Genomic DNA, 23,648 nt, shown 5'->3' with positions numbered 1-23,648 from the left:
AATCCAAGTTCTCGGATGCATGCATGCTCATTTGACATCTATTTAGTTATTCATTCAGATGATTCTGAAACTCAAGAAAAAAAATACTAATAATATACCAAGTAAAAAAGGCATATCAATCTAGCTTATACAAATTAATCTTAGTAGAAGTTGGTCCTACTTGATATTATTTTAATTTATTCAAGTTTAATAAAGTGTAAACAAATTGGATGGTAGAAGATGTACGTAGTAATATTTCATGACTTTGTTCGATAATAATTTTAATTTTGTATTATTAATAAGTGTAAATATTGGTATTCGGTTCTTCACTCATTAATTAATAAATGAAAAGGATAATTAAACAAGAATAGCATAAAACCGTATGTATGATGGCTGCAGCGGAAAACGAATATGGAATAATTTTTAGAAGAAGAAGTGTAATAAAAGATATGGAAGAATTAATAGGCTGAAATTATTAAAATTTTAGATGAAAGTTAGTTTACAAAATAAAAAAGAGAAGAATAAAAATCTAAGGTTTTGTTTGGACACGTACTTATAAACGTTTTTACAAAATTATTTTTTTAAAACTTTTTATAAAATGTTTTTAAAGTTGTTTTAAGAATAAATATGTGTTTGGACAACAATTCTATAAAAATGTTTTAACATTTTAAAAATCATGTTGTTCATATTTTGTCTTCCATTATTTCATGTTAAAAACATTTAAAAGAATCTTTCAAGTGTTTTTTAAAAACTATACTTGAAGATCACTTAGTAAAAAATAGTTTTCAAAAATATTTTGCAAAACTTTTTATCCAAATATGCACGTACTTTAAATTTTTTTCGCTTATAAAACACTAAAAATATTTTTAAAATACATGTCCAAATAAAACCTAAAAAATGAGCGTAATTTTTCAAATTGTCCGACCGGGAATTGGAAGCCGGCCGAGGGTGGGAGAGTGGAGATTGGGATAGCAATATTTTGGTTATTCATTTTTCTAAGCACACATTATAAATAATTTTGTTATCACTCATAGATATTTAATTCGAAATTGTGAATTATAAAAGAACAAGACATGGACTTTTAATTCCATCCCATTGTCCATTGATAGCACGTCCAATTTCTTAAAATACATTTTAGAATAATAAATATTAAAGTGGGAAAATATATGTGCGTGTACGTGTGTGGCAAAATGACAATAATTATAATAATATTGAATGATTGAGACCCGATTTTCTCATTCGAGGCAGAAATAAAACATTTCTAATATTTTGGGGTTTTCTCTATAAAAACAAAAACTAAAAAAAAATCCATATGTAACGTAATTTACACAAGACAAATGAAGTATTTTAAATCATTTTATCAAGTTAGAACAAAAACTTAAACAAAATTCCTAAAATTTCACATTTAAATGCTCAATCTGATAAGATGCCTTTTAGAAAAGAACGTCTCCAACTATACTCTATAAATAAACTCCAGAAGTCAAGGAGAAACCTTCCCATATTTGCAGCCCAAAACAATCCTCACTTCCTCCAAAGCTGGAAATCAAAGCCGTCTTGTACAATTTCCAGTTTCTACCCCGTAAAAACTCTCTCCAGTCCAGGAAAACCCCAACTACTGAGTCGAACTTCACGTTGTACACCGGTTTCTGTTCAGCATCACAATTTTTCTCAGTTATCCGGGCAGGGGACGATGACGGTATTACATAACTGCTGTCAAAGGAGACCATCTGTTTCACTACATTCAGGCGTTTTTTTCTGGAGATCATGGCGTTTGCACCAGCACAGGTATGGCAGAATCGGCCCGTCTTCTCCAACAACCCATGCGTGCTGCGCAACATCCTCTAGAGTCATTCTTTGCATAGGATCTGGACAACAGATTCACTCATCGATGATGCAAAAATAGAGCTGAGGTACATTTCAAATGCAGAAATGCTTAAGAAAACAATGATAAATAATGCAACTGAGTGGGAAGACTGACCTCTGCACAGAAGGCCCTCGAGCAGACTCTTTAACAGAGGGCTCATTTCATCAGGTAGTAACAATGGGTCGTTTACGATCTGAGGGCATCAACTTCGATATCGATTACTAAAGAGCAATATTTTGCCGAAATAAAGTAGAACAGGGAGACTCGGAGTCGGAGATATACTTGTATAATAATGCATATGAAGGAATTTATAAGCCGTAGTGTCAACAGCAAGAGTCAACTATACACACCTTGTCATACGTATCTTGGAGGGTCTCTCCCAAAAACGGATATTTTCCGAGAACCATACAGTATAAAGTAACTCCAACTGCCCATGTATCAGCAGCTTTTCCACGATAAGTTTCACCTATACAGCACTCAGGAGCTGTAAAAACAGGAGTCCCAGGAGAACGACGAAGCTCATCATTATCATCCTATACATGAAAATGTTGTGAATTGAGTTCATGATACTGAAAGTTAAATGCCGGACAAGCCAAACGAGAATTTATTTTGTATAAAATACTTTATTCAAGTCCTCTATAAAGCAATGTCCTCTATACCAACATAATTTTCTGATGTGGACATATTCTTTGCATGAAATCTAGAATTGGACACGATCATTAAGTGCACAGGCAAGAATCCACTATGCCATAGTTTATACAAATGATACAATACTACCAAAATAAAGGTGGTGTCCAAGTGAAGACAAACAATGAAATTTGAAATTTCCTACTGGGATGTATCAAGTAAAAAATTTCCCTAGCCAATAATCGAAAGCAATGTAGTGGTAAAAAATTGCTCTCTGAAACAATATAGACAGAATGTATATGTCCATGCATTTCAGATAGTTACTCCGGTAAAGTGATTCACGGTTGATATGCCCGCATTTCAGCACTAAGAAGCAAAAGTCTCAGAATACATCTTAGGTTCTCCCTTGCACATGATCAAATAAGAATTGCTCACCTCAAAAACCTGACTGACGCTAAAATCACCGATCTTGATGACACCAGAACCAGTAATTAATAAATTATCCGGTTTGATATCCCCATGCACTATATTCTGTTATTTGGAGCAAATAAATACTAAGATCAGTTTTCCAGAACTGAAAGACCAAGTATGACAAACTCACGCTCACAATATTTTTCTTTTATGGGAAACTCATGTCAAGTTGCATATCAACCAATCATAAACGCATTTCGATTTTAAACAATTCATGAGCATGCAGCGTGATTCAGTCCTTCCATAAAAGCTAAAAATCGGAACAAAAATTACGAGAATGAGATCCATATGACAAATACCAACCAAAGAAGCACAGCTAAATTCCTTTAAGCCTAAAATGTGAACCATAACATAAGATCTGTGCATGTTATTGTTTAATACCACAGCTTGATGCATAAAACTTGGCTGCTTTTGTTAAATAATAAAAGTAGAACGATGACCTAAGTCATTTCAGATGGCTCAAAAAGACACTACCATAGGCTGTAGACTGGCCATGTAGAGCTCTAAAATTGCAATCTTACTTCACACAGTACTAATTTAATAAGGTGAAATGACATAAACAAGCATGATGAGGTTTAGAACTAGAAACTCTGCAACATTTAACATGAGGAAATTTATAGATTGACATTTTAAAAGTTCTAAGCCAGCTTAAGGTGATAGTAAAAATCTGGGAAAATTAAGCAATATACACGTACATCCTCAGCATCATACATTGTTGTGCAAGATCAAGTAACATAGACGGTGAAAGAAAATCAAAACATAACAAAGCTATATTCAATCAACAAAATAAATAGAAAGCAGAAGTTTAAACATCATACATGAGCATGGAGATACATCAAACCAGAAACTACATCACGTAAGTACTTCCGAGCAGTATTTTCTCCCAGGCAACATGCAGGACCGCTACCATCAAAGACCCATTTGCCTTCCACATATTCAAGAACTGAACAAAAGTAGCTTTGATGTAAACAAAGCCACAACTGGCTGGAGCAGAAACAAAATAAGGGAGATTATAGAATACCCATATAGAAGTGATCACTTGTAGGGTCATTGATGACTTCAATTAGATTGACGATATTGGGATGGCTCAATAACTTCATTATTAAAACCTGCAAACATATCATTGATCTATTTTGTAAAACTAACATGAGGAAAGGAGAACTGCAATAGGTTTAAACAGAACAGTACATCTACGGTTATCAAAGGATCGCTGATAAGAACGGTCATATACCCCCAACAATTGATATAAAATTGATTAAGCATTCTCAGAAAGATGGATGCACATGGCGTCTGAAATTAAATAATATTTGTTTTAAAATAAAAAAAATAAAGTGGAGATGATCAAGTGATGTAGGCTGTAGGCAACTCACAATTGGTTTTATAAGAAAATTTTAGACAGGTATGGCGGGAGGATATTTTGCAAACTAATGGTCATAGCACACTTGACACTACATGACAGGTCAGAAAGCCAAAAACACATCTAGATTATGGGTACACTGGAAATAAACTTAGTGCAAATGAAGCAACAAGCTTGCAACCACCTGAAAAGATGACATACAAGAAGAAATTATCATTACCTCACGAAGAACATCAGACATGGCCGTTTCTGAAGGTGTGACTCGTATCTTCAACAAATAAGACTTATGAAAGGACTGCCACAAAAGAAAAAAAGAATAACTGATATCATGTGAAGCTATCATTTCTAATAACTTCATTCTTACATGGGTTCTTGTTATATAATCCGGAGAACCAACAAAATATTTTTTAAAACACAGAAAAATCTAGCTCTCTGTCATCGTATTAGAAATTATAGGCCCCGTTAGGTATCAAAAGACAAACCAGAAAAGCACTTTTTTTTAAAAAAAATGTTTTTTTTTTTGTTTGTAAGGTGTTTGGATGGTCATTTAAGTGCTTAAAAAAGTGCTTTTTAAGTCAAATTTAGAGATTTTTTCAAAAGCCTAAAATTAGAGCTTAAAAAAGAATTTTTTTTTACAAAAAAGTCAATGAAATCCAAACTGGCTCATAATGTAGATGCGCAAATGAAAGCTGTCAGCTGATCAACAGATTAGAGTGAGATATCCACATTAAAAGGCTGCATCTAATATATTTATGGGTGTGATAGGATTTAAAGCAGACCCCAGCAGGAAAAAGTTCAATAAGAGAATTACTCGAAAGAAGTTTTGAAAAGAGCGTATGAGAATTTAGAAACTCCTTATGTAAATATCTAAATAAGTAAATAACCAAGCAACCAAGAAACAAGACATCACCTTTATAGCATAATTTTTGCCATCTATATTACTTCGGTAGAGAACCTGCATATTATACAACACAGGGCAAAAAGATTACATGGGGTATTCCAGACAGAAAACTAGAAAGCGAGATATCTGTACCATTAAGCTCACCACTTTTCCATAGCTGCCACCACCAATCTTGCGTTCATAGACGTACTCATTAACGGTCTTGATTCCATTTTCATCCTGAAATCAGACGAGTTAATATTGGCAGAACAATGATAAGTAGCTATGGATTAATTACTAGTCCCATTGTAGATATCTATTTTATCTGATTTAAGCAACTTTCATTTAAGGATGAACAAAAGAGACAACTGTCAGTTTTGGTTATGGTCGATCACATTCTTCTGAGCATAAAGCTTGAGCTACTACTTTATGTCTACATTGGTAAATTGCAAAATCCACGTTGACATGCTCTAATTGTAGAGACAAATTAAATTTTAACAATATCCAAAACAGATAAGTTTGGAAATTGAGTAGAAATAACCATCATCACCATATGACTAAAAATAAAGAAAAATTCAATCTATCAACCTTGAAAGATCAATAATTAACGAGTAGAAAATTTAGAGCTCTATCCTTTCTTAATATTGATAATAGACCTTAAAAGACTTTTTTACTTGCAGCCTAGAGTGGATGTATCTCAAGGATCAACTCAAGGGAAAAATATCTAGGTTGGTAAACTAGAACATAAAACATTCACTGGGCTAAAATTTACATATTTAGATGAAAAAGTTCCCAACATAAACTATGACTGCTTCAATTTAACTCATACAACTACAGCAATTTTTAAACATTCAGGTAACCACAGTCATTTGCTTGTGTGTAAGTAAGAATCACATGCACTGAACAATTAAGCAAAGCCAAATATCTACACAAAGTGAATTTAACATTTTTAGAAGTGAGGAGCCAATTTCGATGTTTGTTTTGGAGGAACAACTCTGTGATTCTCCAATAAACTAAAAAGGTGCAAGACACCAAGTACAATTGGTGGATGGAGGAGTCATTCAGGAAAAAAAAAAGTCTAAGACTTTCATATATCACTTTGGATATTTATACAAACACCAAAACAAGGTACAATTCCCCAAAGTACATCAATCAAATCCAAAAATTGAAGGTGACACCATTCACGTTTGCAACAAACATCTGATATCATGAAAGAATTGCCACTTTTCTGAGTTCTGGGAGGTGTCCTGAGAAACAAATCTCATCCATGTCCCAGCCTTCAACGATAATTTGGAGTGCCAGAAAATTTTAGAAGCTTATTTTGCCACTGCTAATCTTAAATTTTAAAAATAAAAAAATAGCTGTCACACAGCTTACCTCTGACCGAAGGACACCGTGGGTTTCCTTCACAGGGAATTCCCTGCAAATGAATCCATGCTGCCAATACCTGAGATTCTCCTCGGCTCGTTTGGTAGGGCTTTGGAAATCACAGTCTTCCACATTCCCATGATCAGTCACATCTCTGTTAGAAAAACTATCATCCTCATCTTCCAACTCTTTATCCAATAAGAACTCGCATGAGGTGCTATCACCCAATCCCCTAATTTTGTTGGATTTTTTTGCAAAGCTAAAACCAAACCAGCCACAGCAACCCATTGCTGTTATTTTCTCCATCTTCTCCCTCTTAACAAACATCACAAGGCTAAAGTCCTAACCAATCATTTCAATTCACAAAACACTAACAGACCAGAATCCTTAGTCCTGAACGAAGAAAACAACAAATCAAATTAAGACCAGCATGGTCCCTCAAAACCCAATAGAAAGAATAACACCATATCAGTGGATTTTGGAAGCTATTAAGTGCAAAGTTTTATTGCAATTTAACTCTGAAAGCTCGATGCCTCAATCACATGCCAAAACACACAGAAGTAGAATTTTATGCACCTGAAATGAGAAACAAAGTTAAGGACGGCTTCAGTTGTACGGGCAAATTTCACTCTTTAGTGTTGCAATATGATGTAATTTCGATATTCGATGCAATTTGTACTAAAAAAAAAAAAAGTTAACGACGGCCTTGAATGCTTGAATGTCGGCTTCAGCAGCCTGATCAACTTTGACATTCCAGAGACCTTTAAGCAAAGTGAAAGAAACAGTTAATCAACTCGATACCATCACAATTCGGAGGTGACATCTCCGGAAAATGTCTTGACCTTTTCGCCCAACAAGAGAAGACCCAACAAAAAATAAAATAAAATATTATGAGCATTTTTTTTTTATTCAAGACGGAGCTGTTACTGTTCAAATAACGAAAATTTGGTAATAATATACACAATTGGTTTTAGATAAGTTTTCAATTGTGGGGTAATTTCAAGAAAGGTCAAAAGAATCGCATTCAAAATCATAAGATAACACAACGGAAGTTATAATATAAAATTAATAGAATGAAAAATAGATACAAAGGACCCATTCGACAAAAAAGCTGAACATTTTAAACAATTGCATGCATTACCTGTCTTGCGATGATGCTCAACAACATGAACAAAAAAACCCAGCTCGGAAATCTACAGAAGATCTGATTTTCAAGGTGCCACAGAAAAAAAAAATGAACTTGTACGGAAAGATATATCAGAACAAGGGAAGAAGAGCCGAAAATTCGAATCCCAATCCGAATTCTGATTCAAATTTTAAAGCCCTCCATCACCTTTATCATATTCTTGTGATACATCAAACTTCAGAAACAGAAATAAAGAAACTCGGGAATGAATTTTAATGCATGAGATCGAAAAGGATTGAGAGGGAAAAATGGGCCAATGTTGAAGACTTGAAGTTTCAGAAATTTGATTTTTAAAAAAAATAAAAAAAATTTGAACTCGGTTCTTCTGCGATTTAAACCCACTTTCAAATTCGGACATCCATAAGTGACCCTTTTCGCCCATTTGTCAAACAATGCTTACTGATTATCCCCGATTTATTTAATCCAGACATTAGACAATCACTTTATAAATTTATTTTTTTTAAAAAAATATTCATTTCAATTAATGAATAGTAGTTATCTTGTGAGAATATATATATATATATATATATATATATATATATATATATATATATATATATATGTGTGTGTGTGTTTTGCTATGCTGCCCACATGGCGTAGCTAAAAAATTTTAATTTGGTGGGCAATTTGTTTTTCATAACATAGGTATGAATGCAAAAAAAAAATATGCAGCACATTACATTTGAATATGGTCAATATATAAATCTAAAAATACTAAATAGCACGATTTCAGTAAAATATAAAGATTTTTTCATGCATATAAGATTTGAGGTTATGACATCTTATATTATATTTTTTTCAGATAAATAACTCCAAATCCATTTTAATACTTATAAATTTTAAATTTATAATTTAAATAAATAGTAAAAATAAAAGATGATAAATTTATTTTGGATATGAAATACAATACCTAATTTATTCAAAATAATCACAATTCAAATATTGGCTCTTCGTTCGACAACTTCACTTAAAATTTATATCACAAAATATAGTGAGACAAAAATTTTTATTTTCGTATATTAAAAACACAAGCAACAAATAGTGGTTAAATCGAAATAAATACAAGAAGATTGGGAAGAAAGAATTGTTGGATCAGAGAGTTGAGCACCTTTCATTTATATTTAAAAAAAAAATCAAGGAATTAAGTTGATTTATTTGACAAAAATTGTAAATAATTAGAAATCTTTAGTATTGAGCTTTAATTACAAAACACTTGAGCCAAAAAATTCTGTTGGGCAAGAGCCCACCTTTGCCCCTACATACCTCCGCCTTTGGCTGCCCACCAACTATGTCCAACTCTGTGCCCACCATGTACAAGTCAACTCACCTATTATACGGGTCAACTCAAAACGCGCCTAATTAAGATTGAGTTTGTCGGATTGACTTGCCTGACCAAATAAGTGGATTAAGTTGAAATTTCGATTAATTAAGATTGTATTTGTAGTACGAGCAAACAATTAGATACATCACGTTGAAATTTTATTAACTTTTAGAAGTTGTCTAAATAGGTTGACCCATTACATGGATGTTAGAGATCCAAGCGGACTTGACCGCTCGAATGAGGATCTAAGAGTTGTTGTTGTTGTTGTTGCCCCCAGGGGCACAACTGGACTGACAAAGACTTTGGTGAAAAAGAAGGTGACGAGTGTTCGAATCCCGTAAAATGTGTATTTGGCCTTGTTTATCGCGCTTGCGAGCCTTCCTCTCCCTGGGTACTTACCTGGCCAGGCATAACCCTAATTTACCTCCCTTCACGTCGGGGCTTGGAGCGGCTCTGTGTGGGGCCCTTGGGCACCCTTTTTTTTTTTAAGAGTTGTTGTTGTTGTTGTTGTTGTGTTGTTTTGTTTGTTTGTTTATTTGTTTTTTTTTGAGTTGTTTATGTTGACCCGTGAATTGAGAAACTTATTAATCATTCTTTTGGTTAATATTTTAGTATTATGGTGGTGGGTGATATATGCATTTTTACGGTGGAATTTGTGAATTTTTCTTTTGGTCAATTGCTTTGTCCGATAAATACAAGCGTCAAATCAAGAATTATGAATTTTATTAGGATTTTTTTGAAAAATTATATTTATTTATCAAATGATAAATTCAATTAATTATAAAGATATATATATTTTTTCAAAATCTGATTATAGGTCGGGTCTCGAGCAACCCGACTAATTGTGGTCCTTTCTGACCAGGTTGGGGCCTGATTTACGGACACTAAATACAAGTTGGCCCAAAAATAAGTCCAGCCCAATACCCAATTTAACAAATTTGTAAACCATTTATCATTATTTTCAGTGAAGCAAAGGCAGACACGATTCTTCATCGCAGGAGTCTCGAGCTCATCACTGAACAGACGCATTTGTGCGGTTTGGCGCCATGACTGTTGGCGTGCTAGCTCTACAGGGATCTTTCAACGAACACATCGCAGGCATGTTTTCGTACTTGGGACACCACTCTTTTTTTTTTTTTTTTTTTGATTTAGCGTCTCACGCAGGGGGTTCCTCCAACCCATGGACGCTACTTTAAAGTAGCATCCATGGATTTTCTCCCTGCGTCAAATTTGACGCAGGGAGCAACTATTTTTTTTAAAATTTTTTTATTGTTTTTTCTTATTTATATAATGCAAAAAAAATTAAATTAATAAAAATAAAAATAGTTATGAAACACTAATTTGTAATATTAATAATGAATTGTAATTAAGGTATTATTTTAAAAATAATTATTTTGTGTTATAATAATTAAAAACATTTAATAATTTTAAAAGTAATTAGATGTATAATTTATTTCATTATTTGGAGTAATTTATGTTTAATATCTTATAATATATTATTATAATAATACGAAATTAATATATTTATCATTTTAGTAATATTATTGTAATTATTAATATTATAATATTAATATAATAAAAATTAAATGTAATATAATTAATTAATGCAAATGTATAAATATATATATATGTTTATAAATAATAAAAAGTAATATAAAAAAGTAAAGTAAAATGAATATTTCGAGAATATTCTAAAAGATTTGAAGCAAGTGGGTTGGACATGAATGTTATATTTTGTGCAGAAATTGCACTATTTTAGAATATAGCTGCTTTAAAATGAAATTTTTGGTTGGACACAGCTTTATTTTTGCTTTTGTATGTTGTATTAGCTTACTTTTGGACCATTTCAAGGGTATGTATTTATTCAGCATGCATATCCATGCAAACGGGTCCGTGATTGTTTTGTGTGGATTCGATGATGCAGCTTTGAAAAGGTTGGGTGTGATTGGAGTGGAGGTAAGGAAGGCGGAGCAGCTGCAAGATGTGAGCGCGCTTATTATACCGGGCGGAGAGAGCACCACCATGGCTAAGCTTGCCGGGTATCATAACCTCGTAGGTCCTTCTTTTTTAATTGATGCACAAGATATGTGAAGGTTGGGAATTCAGTTGGTTTTAAACTTTTATGGTTCGTGAAATAGTTTTTTAGTGATCAGTATTTTGTATTCGGAAAAAGGGGGAGAAGCAGAGTTCAAAGTAAATTGCCGGTGGCTTGCATGAGACGAATTAGGAATTTGATTGGTGGGATTATTTGTGTGGGATGGTTAAACTAGAATTCTAAGAAAAAGAGGTCGAAGGGCATATGTCTCTTCCACTAATCTCTATTTTCAAGTTGCTGTCCATATTAATCTGCAACTGTTCTAGTGGCGTTTCTAATGATGACCTGTATTATTCTGTTTTATGTCATGTTTTTGCTTGCGTGGTGTGAAGGCCATTCAGTCGACAAAACAAAAATTTTTAGAGACAGGTAGATCTGTTGGCTCAATGAATATTCAATAAGGTTAAAAGCAAGAATTTATGGGCTGAGTTTCAATGGGAGTTTTTATGTAACTTATTTGGATGGAAGAAAGGTATTGCCTTTGCATATCCATTGCTGTCAGTTCATCTGAGTGAAGAAAAGAAAGCAGTTTACAATGGGGAGAATTAGGAGGAAGTGTTCCACAGTAGGTGGCTAAGCATGTGTACGGTTTCCTGGATTGACAGTGTCATTAAAAATTTGTGATATCATTATTGGGTATATCATTCACATAACAATTCTTGGTTTGCAATTGTGCCCAAGCTTCTTGTGAAAGAAGCTTACTGGTTCAAACTCCATCTTTGATTTCTGGTTTGTTGGAAATGGGTGATGGCTCACACGGCCTAGGCCATTTCAAGTGGTATATATTCAGGATGAGTAGGTATAGGATGATGGATATCACCAATCTACATATTTGTCTGTATGAATAATGTCATTTTAATTTCATGGAAATGGTTGAGCGTGACCAATAAGAAAAGGGATTAGCTTGCTGTATCTATTGAAATCATTATTTCAAACTCTCTAGGACTTTTGAAATGCATAGTAAATTAGTAATTATTATGTCCTCCACTAGGTGGTGAAAAAAAAAAAGAAAATGGTAGAAATGCTTTTAGGATAAAATTTCTGTTTTCAGACTCTTATTCCTTATAACTGGTTGTAGATAGTTGTATTCTAATTTCATCTATCATGCTATTTCAAGGTTAATGAACTCTAGAATACCCTTACTGAAATATTGGGTTAACACATTGTAGCTATCAAAAGAAAAAGAAAGTTTGTTCAAACCTGATACCCTTAATTCCTTGTACCAATTTCAACTACTTTTTCTTGTATAAAAGTTTGTTGTAGTAACTATGGTGGCGCTCTATCTGCATCTATTTTGGCAACAATGTGCATATAAAAATTATTACGTGCTAAACTTTTTTTCAACCACAGTTCCCTTCTTTGAGAGAGTTTGTTAAAATGGGGAAACCGGTTTGGGGAACTTGTGCTGGTCTCATTTTCCTGGCTGACAAAGCAATTGGTTAGTATATTTATTTTATCATTTCCTTGGCACTGGCTTGAATTTCACACTTTTGTGAATCTCGATAGATTTTCTCCACTTGCTAGATGTTCTCGTTTTGCTAATGGATCATCATACAATAGATGTTCTCGCTTTGCTAATGGATTGACATAATTAGCATACAGAAAGCATTCTTATCATTAAAGTGGGTAATGAGATGCTTGTAGAGTTTATATTTTCAGTTTTGACATTTCCTTTATATGTCCTTTCCTTCAGGGCAAAAAAGTGGAGGGCAGGAATTGATCGGTGGCCTTAATTGTACTGTGCATAGAAACTTCTTTGGCAGTCAGGTATCGTAGCAATCTTTTCCCACTACATTTCTCAAACTTCACCAAAAGGAAAACCAAAAGATATTAGCTATCAACTGCATGCAAATATACATTTATTGCATTCTTCCTCTTCATGACTGTTATCATTACCGATGTCGGTTTATTGTCAGGTTCTTATAAATTGATTTTTATCTTCTCTATTTGTCGGTTTTTTCCTTAAAAAGAAATTGTATTGGATTTAAGACACGGACATGATTGTTTAATGATTTAGTTTTTTTCATTTTGAATGTGGTTCTCGGAATAGCTTCTCATTTCATCGATGCAGGATATAAAATCCCAATGTTTCAACTCTCGTGAATGTGAATTCTAAGAGCAGTTCCAAGTCATCTATCGGTATTATGATTAAGTGAGATCAGTAGAATGGCGTGAGTGCATGCTACTTTTCAGAGAATGGATTCACACTTTAAAGCAGGACATTTGTGAACAGTAGGGGAGGATATAAGTACATGAATATGATGTAGAAGGATGTATTTTTCTGTCAAATTGAGTTTTACGATTGATTTCAAATTTAGTTTCCTCCTTCCCTCTCATTTTCTTAAGAAAATCAATATATCTGTTATCCAAGCAATGTCGCTTTTTCAGCTGCAAAGCTTTGAGTTGGACGTTTCAGTTCCTGAGATTGCAGCCACAGAAGGAGGCCCACCAAACTTTCGTGGTGTCTTTATTCGTGCCCCTGGAATTCTTGAAGTAGGTCCAGAAGTACAAGTGTTGGCCGATGTGGCAGTTCATTCTGACAGAACTGCTAATTTTGATTCAGTTGAAAGTTCAGAGGTCGAATTTGATCATTCTCATTTTTCGCCTTCACTTCTTCATACTCACTTTATTACTGCTAATGTTTTTATTATTTTTTTATTACTCTCACACGCATGGTCTACTTAAAGAGGAATATCTTTCCAAAAAGTACTTCAACCTAGTGATGTTAGTCCCATTAATTAAGAGCAACTACTTTTGAAGAAATAATATGAAAGATGTTAAAAACTTTTTGGTGTTCTGATTTACATCTAAAATCTAAGTCATATCATTATCAAATCTGGATAGAGGTTGGTTTTTCCCCTTGGAAAGATTAAGGCCTCCAATGCTGGGCGGTCTTAAATAAACTAGACAGAACACCATCATTGTCATGCACGTAACATATTGTTATGGATCTCTTCATGTAGTATCCCTTCTAACTTTTTTCCTCGCAATCCTCCCATTCATCTGATCAAAAGACAGTTGTTGATAATTTACTTTGGGGTGTTGACTGTTGATAATTAAAATTGACATAACACTTTGCATGGACATGGGGGGATAATGATGTTTATAAGAATTTTACGACAAGGGATAATGATAGTACTGCCACGCTCAAGCCAATCTTAGAAAAGATTTATGTAGGTAAATTAGGTTTCTTCTTCTTTCCAATTTCTTCTGGCATGATAATATTTTGTATGCCGAAAATATATGATTATAGCCCCTTTTAAAGTCTTAAAGTACGTGATACTAATACTATGTTCCGTGACAGATCTCTGTTGGTGGGCTGTATTTGATTCTCTTTATTTCTGCACTCACCATTTTGATATAATTTATGATTTTCATGCATCAGGAAATTCCTGGATCTGAAAAGAAGGTGATTGTTGCTGTAAAACAGGGAAACTTGCTAGCCACTGCTTTCCACCCGGAATTGACTGCTGACACTCGATGGTATGCATATTGAGCATATACAATACAACCAAAAATACTCTGCAATTGATTCCTAACGACCTTTTACTTGTACAGGCATAGTTATTTTTTGAAGATGGTGAAAGAAACCAGCGAAGACACTTCAAGTAGTACTGCTTCGTCTGCTGGAATTATTCGCCTTCCCCAACCGCCTAAATACGATCTTCCAATATATCAACAGTGACCAAAAAATGGCATTTTAAGCGTGTGAAGTGGGTTTATAGAAGGTGGATGAAACTTTTATCGCATGTCGTCTTCTATGAGCTTCTGATTTTTGATTGACATTATTTATTCTTTAGCAGAGATTCAATGCTTTAAAAAGTAGTTTGCAGCCTCTATTTTGTACTCGAGTTGTCGTGTACATATATTTAAGAAATTGCTAGTTTTATGGTATTCCGTATTGTTAATGAGAAACAAATGAAGAAATCGTATATTCATCTGAAAGTTTGATACAATGAAAGAAAGTATTTATACAACTTCAACTAACAGTGAAGAATTTTTCTCAAAAAAAAAAAAAAAAAACTAACAGTGAAGAATTAGAAAAAGAAAAAACGTTAATGCGACTTTTCTATATCAACACGTATTTGAAGTTTGTGAAAAATAATCTAAATATTTGCTCCCTTGTATAAACTTATTATTGCGCAATGACATAGACGCCACTGTCGTAAAATGGGACAAATAACTCAGAAGTTCCCACAGATGGAGAGGCGTAATGGAGAAGTATAGGTGGCGAAAAGGTAGTGGCAATAGAAGAAACAATGATGCCATGGGGTTACACGTAGCCCGCATGAACAAAACCGCGTAGTCGAAATGGATACGAGAGCGACGCCTATTGGTGAAGGAGAAAACGGAGCTCATAACTATCAATTTTACCTTCTCATGGTGCATTTGCTCGACAGGAGAGACAAACACAGTTGAAGTTTTTCGAGTTTTCAGACTTTGATGAGGGAATCCTTGGGAAGACATAGAGGCCAGGATATGCTAGTCATCTTCTTGCCAGGTTTGCAGGTTTAAAAAACCCTCAAATGTGGCTGCTAAATATGTTGTTATTTGGCCTCACTGAATATTATTTGACCGTTCAAAAAAGATAAAAGAAAAACGTCATTTGAAGATCAACTCAACTAGATGCTTAAAAAAAGTGCTTATTTGTAAAGAAAAGGATGTACACACTTTTTTTAAAAGCACTTTCAAATATTTAGATCACAATATAACATCTTTAAAACACATAAATACGAAAAATATTCTTTTATACAACATTATATATAATCATGAAAAAAATCATGGTATGTACAAGATGGAGTGGGAAGGATTATGTACAGATGTTAAAGACTTGAGAAAAATAAAAAATTTCTCGAATCCTAACTGACATAAATTATGTGATTGACTTGTATCCGAATAGCCGATAGCGCAACAATTAGGTTCTCAAGCACAGGTAGCTTGTACAGCCAAACTCTTTGTAACATTTGGACAAGGATCACCAAGATTCGTCACAGAGACTTCAATGCTGCATCTTGGTTTCCCAACGCAAGCCTGTGTACATTTGCCATGACGGTGAGAAAGAAGCATCTTAATTTGGACATAATATTGTTTTAAAAACTCAAAATTCAGGGAAAAAAACAAAACAAAACCTTGTGGACGACACGCCTAGCCCGTCTGCTCCTGCAACGACCTTGGGTGAAGCTTCCACAGGTTCCATGAGGATTTCCAAAGCTCGCGAATTGTAGTTCCGATATGACTTGGTTAGGTGATGGGCACTCTAGTGATAGTGTTGGCACGCTGGCATTGGATTGCAAATGGTTAGAGTTCCATGAAGCAATGGGGGCTGGGAAAGTTTCAGAAACTCGTGCACATATAGGTCCTATCTCTCTTGTAGCCAAAGACACATGCGTTGGATTGCCACCAATTTCTTCCATCATCACCAAGACGTTGCCACTCGGTTTAAGCCACGAACGAGGGACGTGATAGCTGCAAATATTATACTCAGGCGACGTGAATGCAGGTAGCATGCGAAAGAACTTAGAAGTAGCAGGGCCGAAATTTGATATACTCACTATTGCTGAGTTGATTTTCCACAACCTGCGAGACATTTGTTTTGGTCATAACCTCCTCTGTAGTTGCAATTGCTACACTTGGCGTCTGCTTTAACAATACTGGCTGGCCAGTAACGTCCAATGCTCTGTCCATTTATCCAGGCCTGACCCTTTTGCATTCCTTTGAACTCCATGGCAACAGGACTATTTCCAGGGGGAGCAGAAAAAGTTGCCTAGATCAAGAAAGCAGAAGATATCAGATCATGTTGTCTTGCATGAACAATTTGAACCTAAAGCTGGAAAGCTGAAAGCAAAAAGCACGCCAGAGAAGAGAGCTTTCAAGTTTCGGGACTACTTTTTGCTTCATGAAAGGTGATGAAAGCTTATCTTATGGTGTTGTATTAGAAGCCAGTTATTCGTGCGAAGCTCTTGTGAACACGATATTTAGGGGTTATTGCATAATTTGCATGTCACTATTCAAACAATCAGAGACATGGAACACAGAAAAGCATGCCGTTACCTTGTACCAAGTCAGAGGAGTATATTTAGGCAAAGCAGGCGTGGATGACCAAAGTGGGGAACTTCCTGTAGAAAGCCCTGATTCTTCCCCTTTCAAACCAATCTGGTGAGGAATATTTCATAGTGAGAAAGTTTATAATGATGAAAAGCTGTAAATCTATTAAATGCTCTACAAAGATTTTTCTCAGTACTTGTACAGTTTAACAATAGTCTTCAGTTAGAACAAGTCCCATCACAGTATAAAGTGTGTTGCAAAGTTTAGACCAATAACCTGATACGTCCAATATTCTGATGAGAGATCAATGGTTGAACCGTTGCTTAAACCTTTCAACTTAACTGGACCAGTAATTCCCGCTCCCGATAAATCAAAGAAAGCTCCATAGTTCTGAATCAGGAAGGGAATTGAATGAGAAAATAGTTCTCCATCATTGCTTAAAAGAAAGTACTCGAAGTGTTTGGAACCTTTAATCCCACGGTCACACTCAAGAGGTCTATCTTGTTAGTTCCGGGTTCAAGGGTCACAGGAACCTCTATGGAAGCCTTGTTAATGTGACTGTTTCCACTACCTGCAAACACCCGATCCAGAAGCAAGCTGAGTTCATAGAATGGAAAAAAGAAGATCTAAGACAAATTATGTTGGTAGCAATCGTTTTCCCATACCTATGCGCTTTCCATTGACAAAGGCATGAAATACATGACCAAGTGTATCGATATGTAATAGAATCTGAGAGCCATCTCGAAGCAAAGGGTCACTTGGATTTATTTGGGTGCTGGAAACACAATAGTGAATGTCAAAAAAGTAACAAGCAAGAAAAATTTCTTACAAGTTTTTTGTGATCAAATTGTATATACCTTAAAGAATACCAAAGGTAGTCACTTTTATCAGAGGTAGTGTTAATCTGCTCCACCAGCCCAAGTAACTGAAACGCGCTGTTACTTGAGATACCAACAGGCTCCCGGAACCAACTCCAACCTGAGAAGGATGCACCGGACGTGGCAAACTTTGTTGTTGCTGTTACTGAATTAATCTGTAATTTGAAAAAATAAAATCAGTGAAGTAATTTGCGTTGATACATATGCCAGGTAATCTTGCAGTGATAAGAACATGTTAAATCACCCTTTGATTTAAGACATTGTTCAAGATGTTACCATAAAACTTGAAAAACTGTGAGCATTAAAGAATATGAAATCTACGTGTAACAAGTAGGATCCACAGTTTCATGAGAGACACAACATAAAGGTCTATGAGGCAAACCTTCGCGGTATTATATACGACATTCTTGCAGTCTGGTAAGATGCTAACAGACCAAGCAGGCAAGTCATAGTAATTGCCGTTGAAGTATACGGTTTGATCTTTCTGGTTGTCCATATTGGCTAGAAAAGCAGCACATTTCCCTGATTCAGTTTTATAGATAGTGGCCTGAAAAAATACAAAGTGCAGGTTGAAAACTACTGAAACACAATAAAATATGAGGAGTTTGCGAAACAAAATAATGCATGCACAGTACAATGATGAGAATTTAGAGCATTAAAGTCATTTGAAACATCAAGTTAATGCAACAGGAGGACATCAAATTACAGAGCCAAGGAAAGTAATCTACCACCGTTATTCCGCTTGCATAAATTTTAAGATTTAAAGCTGAATAGCAGATCTCATGATCAAGACCCATGGAATTTTTGTTTTTTGTCCAAATTTATACTTTGCTGTGAGTAAATAGTTCCAAGTAAAGATCTATAGAGCCCAAGATAATTGTTCAGAACATGAATCTCCCTTGAGCTGAATTATGAAGATTGACAGGGCATAACTTCATGCATCAAAATCAATAGACAATCAAAGTTGAAGTTTTACCTCCGCATTTGATCCGAGAGAACTGGTCTTTCCGTCGGCCTCCACCATTGCATCTTCACAAAGTTTAATGGCCTGGTGTAGATCTCTCAAGTGACCCCACTTAGGCTGTCTCAGGAGTCCTGAGATAGACATGGACAAATTTTCAAATACCTCAAGATTAAACCAGGAGGATTTTAAGGAGATTGGGATCAATTATCCAAGTTTAATTTGACATTAAGCCATGAAACTCATGTTAAACTTTGGTTTGAAAATTTAAATACTTTTATGCTGCTTTGTTCAAAACAAGAAACACTCATAATTTGTATAGCATCAAATAGCAATCAGTGTGCATGAGAGGCATACCAAACTCATCAATAGGAGCATCATAATCGTAGGTTGTACTGATGAAGGGTCCACCAGAAGTCCGGCCAAAGTTTGTTCCACCATGGTACTGCATAAATGGAACCGAAATCAGCAAGAAAGTTCTAATTATCACAAATAAACAACAACGAAAATCAGAAGTACCATGTAATAATTGACTAAGGTTCCATTGAGCTGATAAAAACGCGCAGCGGCAAAAGCAACGTCTTCCGCAGGTCTGTATGGAACAGGGTCACCCCATGAAGTGAACCTAAATACAAATGACACCAATGAATAATCATCAGCAATCAGATACCAAAATCTGAGCACAAATGTATGCGAAATTAAAATAAAACATGCATCTCAAGGGATTGACAAGTTACCATCCACTCCAGAGCTCTGTCCAAAATTTGGGCTTCTGATCAGAATTTGGAGAGAACTGGTCACAATAAAAGCCATTGCAAGTGTTTATCTACAAGACAGATATGACAAGAGTAAGTGTTAGTTCGAACAACGACTCAAATCGGAACCAAGATCCAATGAGAAGGGACAAAATATTTAATTCATTATTATTTTCATAAGAACCATCCACTTAGCCTAGACTTAAGATTGCATCGCCTTAGTTAGCGCGAGGACGTAGGCTCCAAGAAATCAAGAACTCACCATAGATTGAGGGGCATTATTTTGCTGGCACATCACCCATGGAACCTCAGCGTTCATGGATATAGCCAATTCTGCTGCCCATTCAATGTAACTTTTGGCTTTTGGGCCATACTCCCAATCAATGTTGCCATATTCGTTTTCAATCTGCCATTCAGAGATTCATTAAATATATTCCTCAAAACAAAAGCACTAAGAAACTAATAGACATTTTCTTTGTATCAAGATCTCTCATTAACCATACCTGAGACAGAATGATGGGTCCTCCTTGGGATGCATACAAATTTTCTTGCTTCATCAATTCCACAATCTTGGTCACGAATCGCTTCATTTCCGCCTAAAAAACATTCATGCAATGAACATTTGTAAACAATAACTTAATTGATTCTCCAAATCGAAGAAAGGGAAGGAAAATAAAAAGAAACCTTGTACGGCTCGTTGTCCGTTCGAAGCTGAATCCCGGGGATAAAATGCAACCAAAGAGGGAACCCACTGTGATACAATTACAAAACCATAAAATCAATAAGCAACCTATCTCTAATCATAAAGGAAGAACAAATAAAAATAAAAATAAAAATGGAAGCGCTTGCTTACCCATAATTCCATTCAGCGCAAACGTAAGGTCCGATTCGGAGATGAACATACAAACCAGCTTCACCTACTAATTTTAAGAACTTCACCAAATCTTTTCTCCCAGTAAAATCATACTGCAAGATCGAAATATGTCATTATATTTTATTTTACTCCAATGGGATACAATTAATTTGTAAATCGAATTAATATGATCTAATAAAAAAAAAAACATTTGAGAACTAATCATCTTATCTCACCTGGCCTCGTGCAGGTTCATGCATGTCCCAGAAGACGTAGGTCTCGATGATGTCCAAACCACCCTCCTTTGATTTCTGGATCAAATCTGGCCACATCTGCAATTAATTCATGCATGCAACGTCTTAATTATAATCATATTTTGGATTTGAATTAGTTGAAATTAATTATAAAGTTATCAAACAAAATGAAATCGATATTTTGTGTAAAATCTTTATGTCACAAATATTTAAAATGTTTAATTAATATACTTCAAAGTTCGATATAATTTCATATCTAGCTATTCGCTTCAAAGTATAATTGTGCATGCATTATTTTACAGTACATTTTAGCTACGAATTTTAAATAAACTATAATGAAGCTTAAAATTATTATATTTTCGTATGTATTTTTTTTAATTAAAAAAATCATATTTAATCCATATATACACTAATTACCTCTGGGGTACTGCGTGGATAATGAATGGAACCAGAGACCAAAACCCGACGCTTGCCATCGATCACCAGCCCCCGCCGGTCGTACGTCACGTCCACGGCTATACAAAGCGACACCGTTGCAGCCAGAACAAGAGACGCGATCAGCGCCCGCGATATAGTATTGCTTCCCATTTCGAATACAAATATATATATCACAAATTTATATATTGTTTTATTCACAAATTGAATATATATTAATTACAAGGAAAAAAAAAAGGAGATACGTAGTCGTTTTGCGCTTATTATAAGCCTCTTGAGATCGATATATACAAACTCAACAGGCTGACAAAACGGCTGACTTAATTAATTACATGTGATCATAAGAGAAAGGGGGTGTGGTTTTTTATATAGGAATTTGGGGAGTGAATTTCTCTGAATGTTTGGTGCGCATTTTTTCTTGCATCTCTTTGTTTTATTAATCAACTTACGTACGTTTGATGATCCGTTCTTCATGAATATATATAATACACATTAATATACTTTATGTTCATCCAAAATTAATCTATATTTGTGGTTTACTTCGTTCATTTACCGCGCCTCAAATTACACTTTATCCGATAAATATATATCTACCTCTCTACTAGCAGCTTGTATATAAAGAATATGTTCCCTTACACATTATCTGTTTTTTTTTTTTTTTTTTTTATGTTTATTACTTTTTTTTAATACCAAAATTGTTTTTAATTTTTTTTTTACCAAAATTGTCACATAGATATTAAGTTTTTGTTTTCTTTTGTTTTTTTTATATATATTTCGACATTTCAAATTACAGTTTAGTCTTTTGATAATTTTTATAACTATGATATTACTCTTATTTAAATATAAATCAAATTAATTATATATATAATTAATATTATACAATCATGCAACACGTGCATCAATACATCAATATATATAGTGTTACTAACATGTACATTAGTGTGCAACATAACACGCATACTAGCTCCAACTTGTTTTTTAAAAATCAAAAAGTAAAATTCTAATGATCTAGAATTCATTATCATCTCCAATATAATTAAAGAAACTGTTATCAAATTCTAATTTCTACTTCATATATTTATTTATTCTTAATCTTATTCAATTTTTTTTAGTTACGTACGTAGTTTTTTTTTTATTATTATGTTATATATGCATCGTGTGCTTCGAATCGCTGCTAAATATTAAAATTAAGAGCTTAAGATTATTTTTTTAATAATTAATGTACACAGTTATTTTAATAAGATGATAATTTTTAAAAAAATCTTATGTTGTTTTAGGTTGATGGGATATATATATTTTTTAAAAAAGGTTGATGGGATGTTAGCATAAATATTTATATTATCGTTATATTACATTTAAGATCCAATTTTAATTGATTTGACTATATATAAACCTTTACGTCGACATAAAATCAACTATCTCCTACGTAAGGAAAAAATAAAATTTCATGCTAGTAATCCCTCGACGATACATCTAAAGATATAGTTTTTCTCACATACAAAGCTACATATATAACTCCACGTTAAATTGCTAAATATCCAAGAATCAACGTACTACATAAATTGTAAAGAGCAGCACGTATGCTACGGCAAGTCTTTATTTAAGCAATTTACTAATTGAACATTGACCTATTTCTTACAACTATTTTAGAATAAAAGTAAAATACATAGTATGTATCGAGGGGAAAAAATCATAAAATTAGTGCGGTACACGATAATTTTTTTTATATATATTTCTCCAAATTTATCTATTAATACTTCATATGTTGAATAAAAAGTACGAAATATCACGTAAGTTAATGATACAAACAAAATTAATTATTAAAAATGTCATAAAAAATTGATAAATATTTATTTGTTTACATATAGGGATAAAACCTGTCATAAAATGGTTAAATCTTAATCTTAAAAATTCAAAAGTTTTCCATATAAATGGCAGTCCGTAGTTACGGTAAGGTCGATGTCACCAGCATGATACTACCCTGTGGGTGACGTGGTAGATTATGATTGGGTAAAATCAGTGGACCCCACATGGGACCCACTGATTTTACCCACTCATGATCCGCCACGTCACCCGCAGGGTAGTACCCTGCGGGTGACGTACTAAACCCGTAGTTACGAACCTTTACGTGTACGCGTGTAATTGGTCAGAAAGAATCACATCATTATTTGATGAAAGAGTGAATTGGTTTTCAGTCCCTAAACCAAAAATCAAATTAAGAATCAGTCCCTTGTCAGAAAAAAGTTGTTTGCACTCCCTGGGCCCACATTATTTTTCTCGGATAAAATTGAGTACAAAAAATTAAAAATATGGTACAAT

The 23,648-nt window shown here is 34.2% G+C and overlaps 3 protein-coding genes across 7 annotated transcripts; 1 reads left to right on the top strand and 2 right to left on the bottom strand.

Annotated features, from left to right (window-relative positions):
* Positions 1 to 1,277: 1,277 nt before the first annotated feature.
* On the bottom strand, positions 1,278 to 8,005 carry LOC140887032 (serine/threonine-protein kinase GRIK2-like). Of its 5 annotated transcripts, none has more exons than XM_073294036.1 (12): positions 7,688 to 8,005; positions 7,064 to 7,307; positions 6,556 to 6,939; positions 5,344 to 5,418; positions 5,209 to 5,253; positions 4,519 to 4,593; positions 3,963 to 4,050; positions 3,760 to 3,884; positions 2,906 to 3,001; positions 2,194 to 2,376; positions 1,958 to 2,036; positions 1,278 to 1,844 (listed from the first exon to the last, which is right to left on the bottom strand). In XM_073294036.1, the coding sequence occupies exons 3-12, from the start codon at positions 6,871 to 6,873 to the stop codon at positions 1,693 to 1,695; spliced, it is 1,236 nt and encodes a 411-aa protein (XP_073150137.1). In that variant the 5' UTR covers positions 6,874 to 6,939; positions 7,064 to 7,307; positions 7,688 to 8,005; the 3' UTR covers positions 1,278 to 1,692. The 5 variants fall into 5 exon arrangements, with proteins under 5 accessions (XP_073150137.1, XP_073150136.1, XP_073150140.1 ...); XM_073294035.1 differs by having other exon boundaries at positions 7,123 to 7,307; XM_073294039.1 differs by having other exon boundaries at positions 7,064 to 7,122.
* Positions 8,006 to 10,012: 2,007 nt separating this feature from the next.
* On the top strand, positions 10,013 to 15,065 carry LOC140890730 (probable pyridoxal 5'-phosphate synthase subunit PDX2). Its single transcript, XM_073298743.1, has 7 exons — positions 10,013 to 10,151; positions 10,978 to 11,105; positions 12,499 to 12,586; positions 12,842 to 12,915; positions 13,537 to 13,725; positions 14,534 to 14,631; positions 14,707 to 15,065. Exons 1-7 carry the CDS (start codon positions 10,100 to 10,102, stop codon positions 14,831 to 14,833), a joined length of 756 nt encoding a protein of 251 aa, XP_073154844.1. The 5' UTR covers positions 10,013 to 10,099; the 3' UTR covers positions 14,834 to 15,065.
* A 777-nt stretch (positions 15,066 to 15,842) lies between these two features.
* Positions 15,843 to 21,659, bottom strand: LOC140890561 (beta-galactosidase 8-like). The gene is made up of 19 exons (XM_073298436.1): positions 21,312 to 21,659; positions 20,877 to 20,972; positions 20,641 to 20,753; positions 20,472 to 20,538; positions 20,291 to 20,383; positions 20,050 to 20,193; positions 19,770 to 19,858; positions 19,552 to 19,657; positions 19,390 to 19,477; positions 19,048 to 19,166; positions 18,454 to 18,618; positions 18,051 to 18,226; positions 17,859 to 17,968; positions 17,661 to 17,764; positions 17,470 to 17,583; positions 17,200 to 17,301; positions 16,701 to 16,912; positions 16,278 to 16,614; positions 15,843 to 16,179 (listed from the first exon to the last, which is right to left on the bottom strand). Exons 1-19 carry the CDS (start codon positions 21,480 to 21,482, stop codon positions 16,072 to 16,074), a joined length of 2,514 nt encoding a protein of 837 aa, XP_073154537.1. The 5' UTR covers positions 21,483 to 21,659; the 3' UTR covers positions 15,843 to 16,071.
* Positions 21,660 to 23,648: the final 1,989 nt, after the last annotated feature.

Source organism: Henckelia pumila, chromosome 3, assembly GCF_033568475.1.
Source record: "Henckelia pumila isolate YLH828 chromosome 3, ASM3356847v2, whole genome shotgun sequence".
Classification (NCBI taxonomy): domain Eukaryota; kingdom Viridiplantae; phylum Streptophyta; class Magnoliopsida; order Lamiales; family Gesneriaceae; genus Henckelia; species Henckelia pumila.
Note: the sequence above shows the minus strand (reverse complement) of the source record. Positions and strands in the feature narration are given on the sequence as shown.

Bases quoted from the DNA above. Each gene is read 5' to 3' on its own strand.
- LOC140887032 (XM_073294036.1), bottom strand. From the start codon at position 6,873: ATGTTTGTTAAGAGGGAGAAGATGGAGAAAATAACAGCAATGGGTTGC. The intron at 5,419-6,555 runs GTAAGCTGTGTG...GTCTGATTTCAG, and splicing joins ACGGTGTCCTTCGGTCAGAG to GATGAAAATGGAATCAAGAC. The intron at 5,254-5,343 runs GTGAGCTTAATG...TATAATATGCAG, and splicing joins GTGGCAGCTATGGAAAAGTG to GTTCTCTACCGAAGTAATAT.
- LOC140890730 (XM_073298743.1), top strand. From the start codon at position 10,100: ATGACTGTTGGCGTGCTAGCTCTACAGGGATCTTTCAACGAACACATC. The intron at 10,152-10,977 runs GCATGTTTTCGT...TCGATGATGCAG, and splicing joins TTTCAACGAACACATCGCAG to CTTTGAAAAGGTTGGGTGTG. The intron at 13,726-14,533 runs GTCGAATTTGAT...TTCATGCATCAG, and splicing joins ATTCAGTTGAAAGTTCAGAG to GAAATTCCTGGATCTGAAAA.
- LOC140890561 (XM_073298436.1), bottom strand. From the start codon at position 21,482: ATGGGAAGCAATACTATATCGCGGGCGCTGATCGCGTCTCTTGTTCTG. The intron at 19,478-19,551 runs GTACTTCTGATT...CCATTTATGCAG, and splicing joins CCTTAGTCAATTATTACATG to TACCATGGTGGAACAAACTT. The intron at 18,227-18,453 runs GTTTGCCTCATA...TTCAAATTACAG, and splicing joins TCGTATATAATACCGCGAAG to ATTAATTCAGTAACAGCAAC.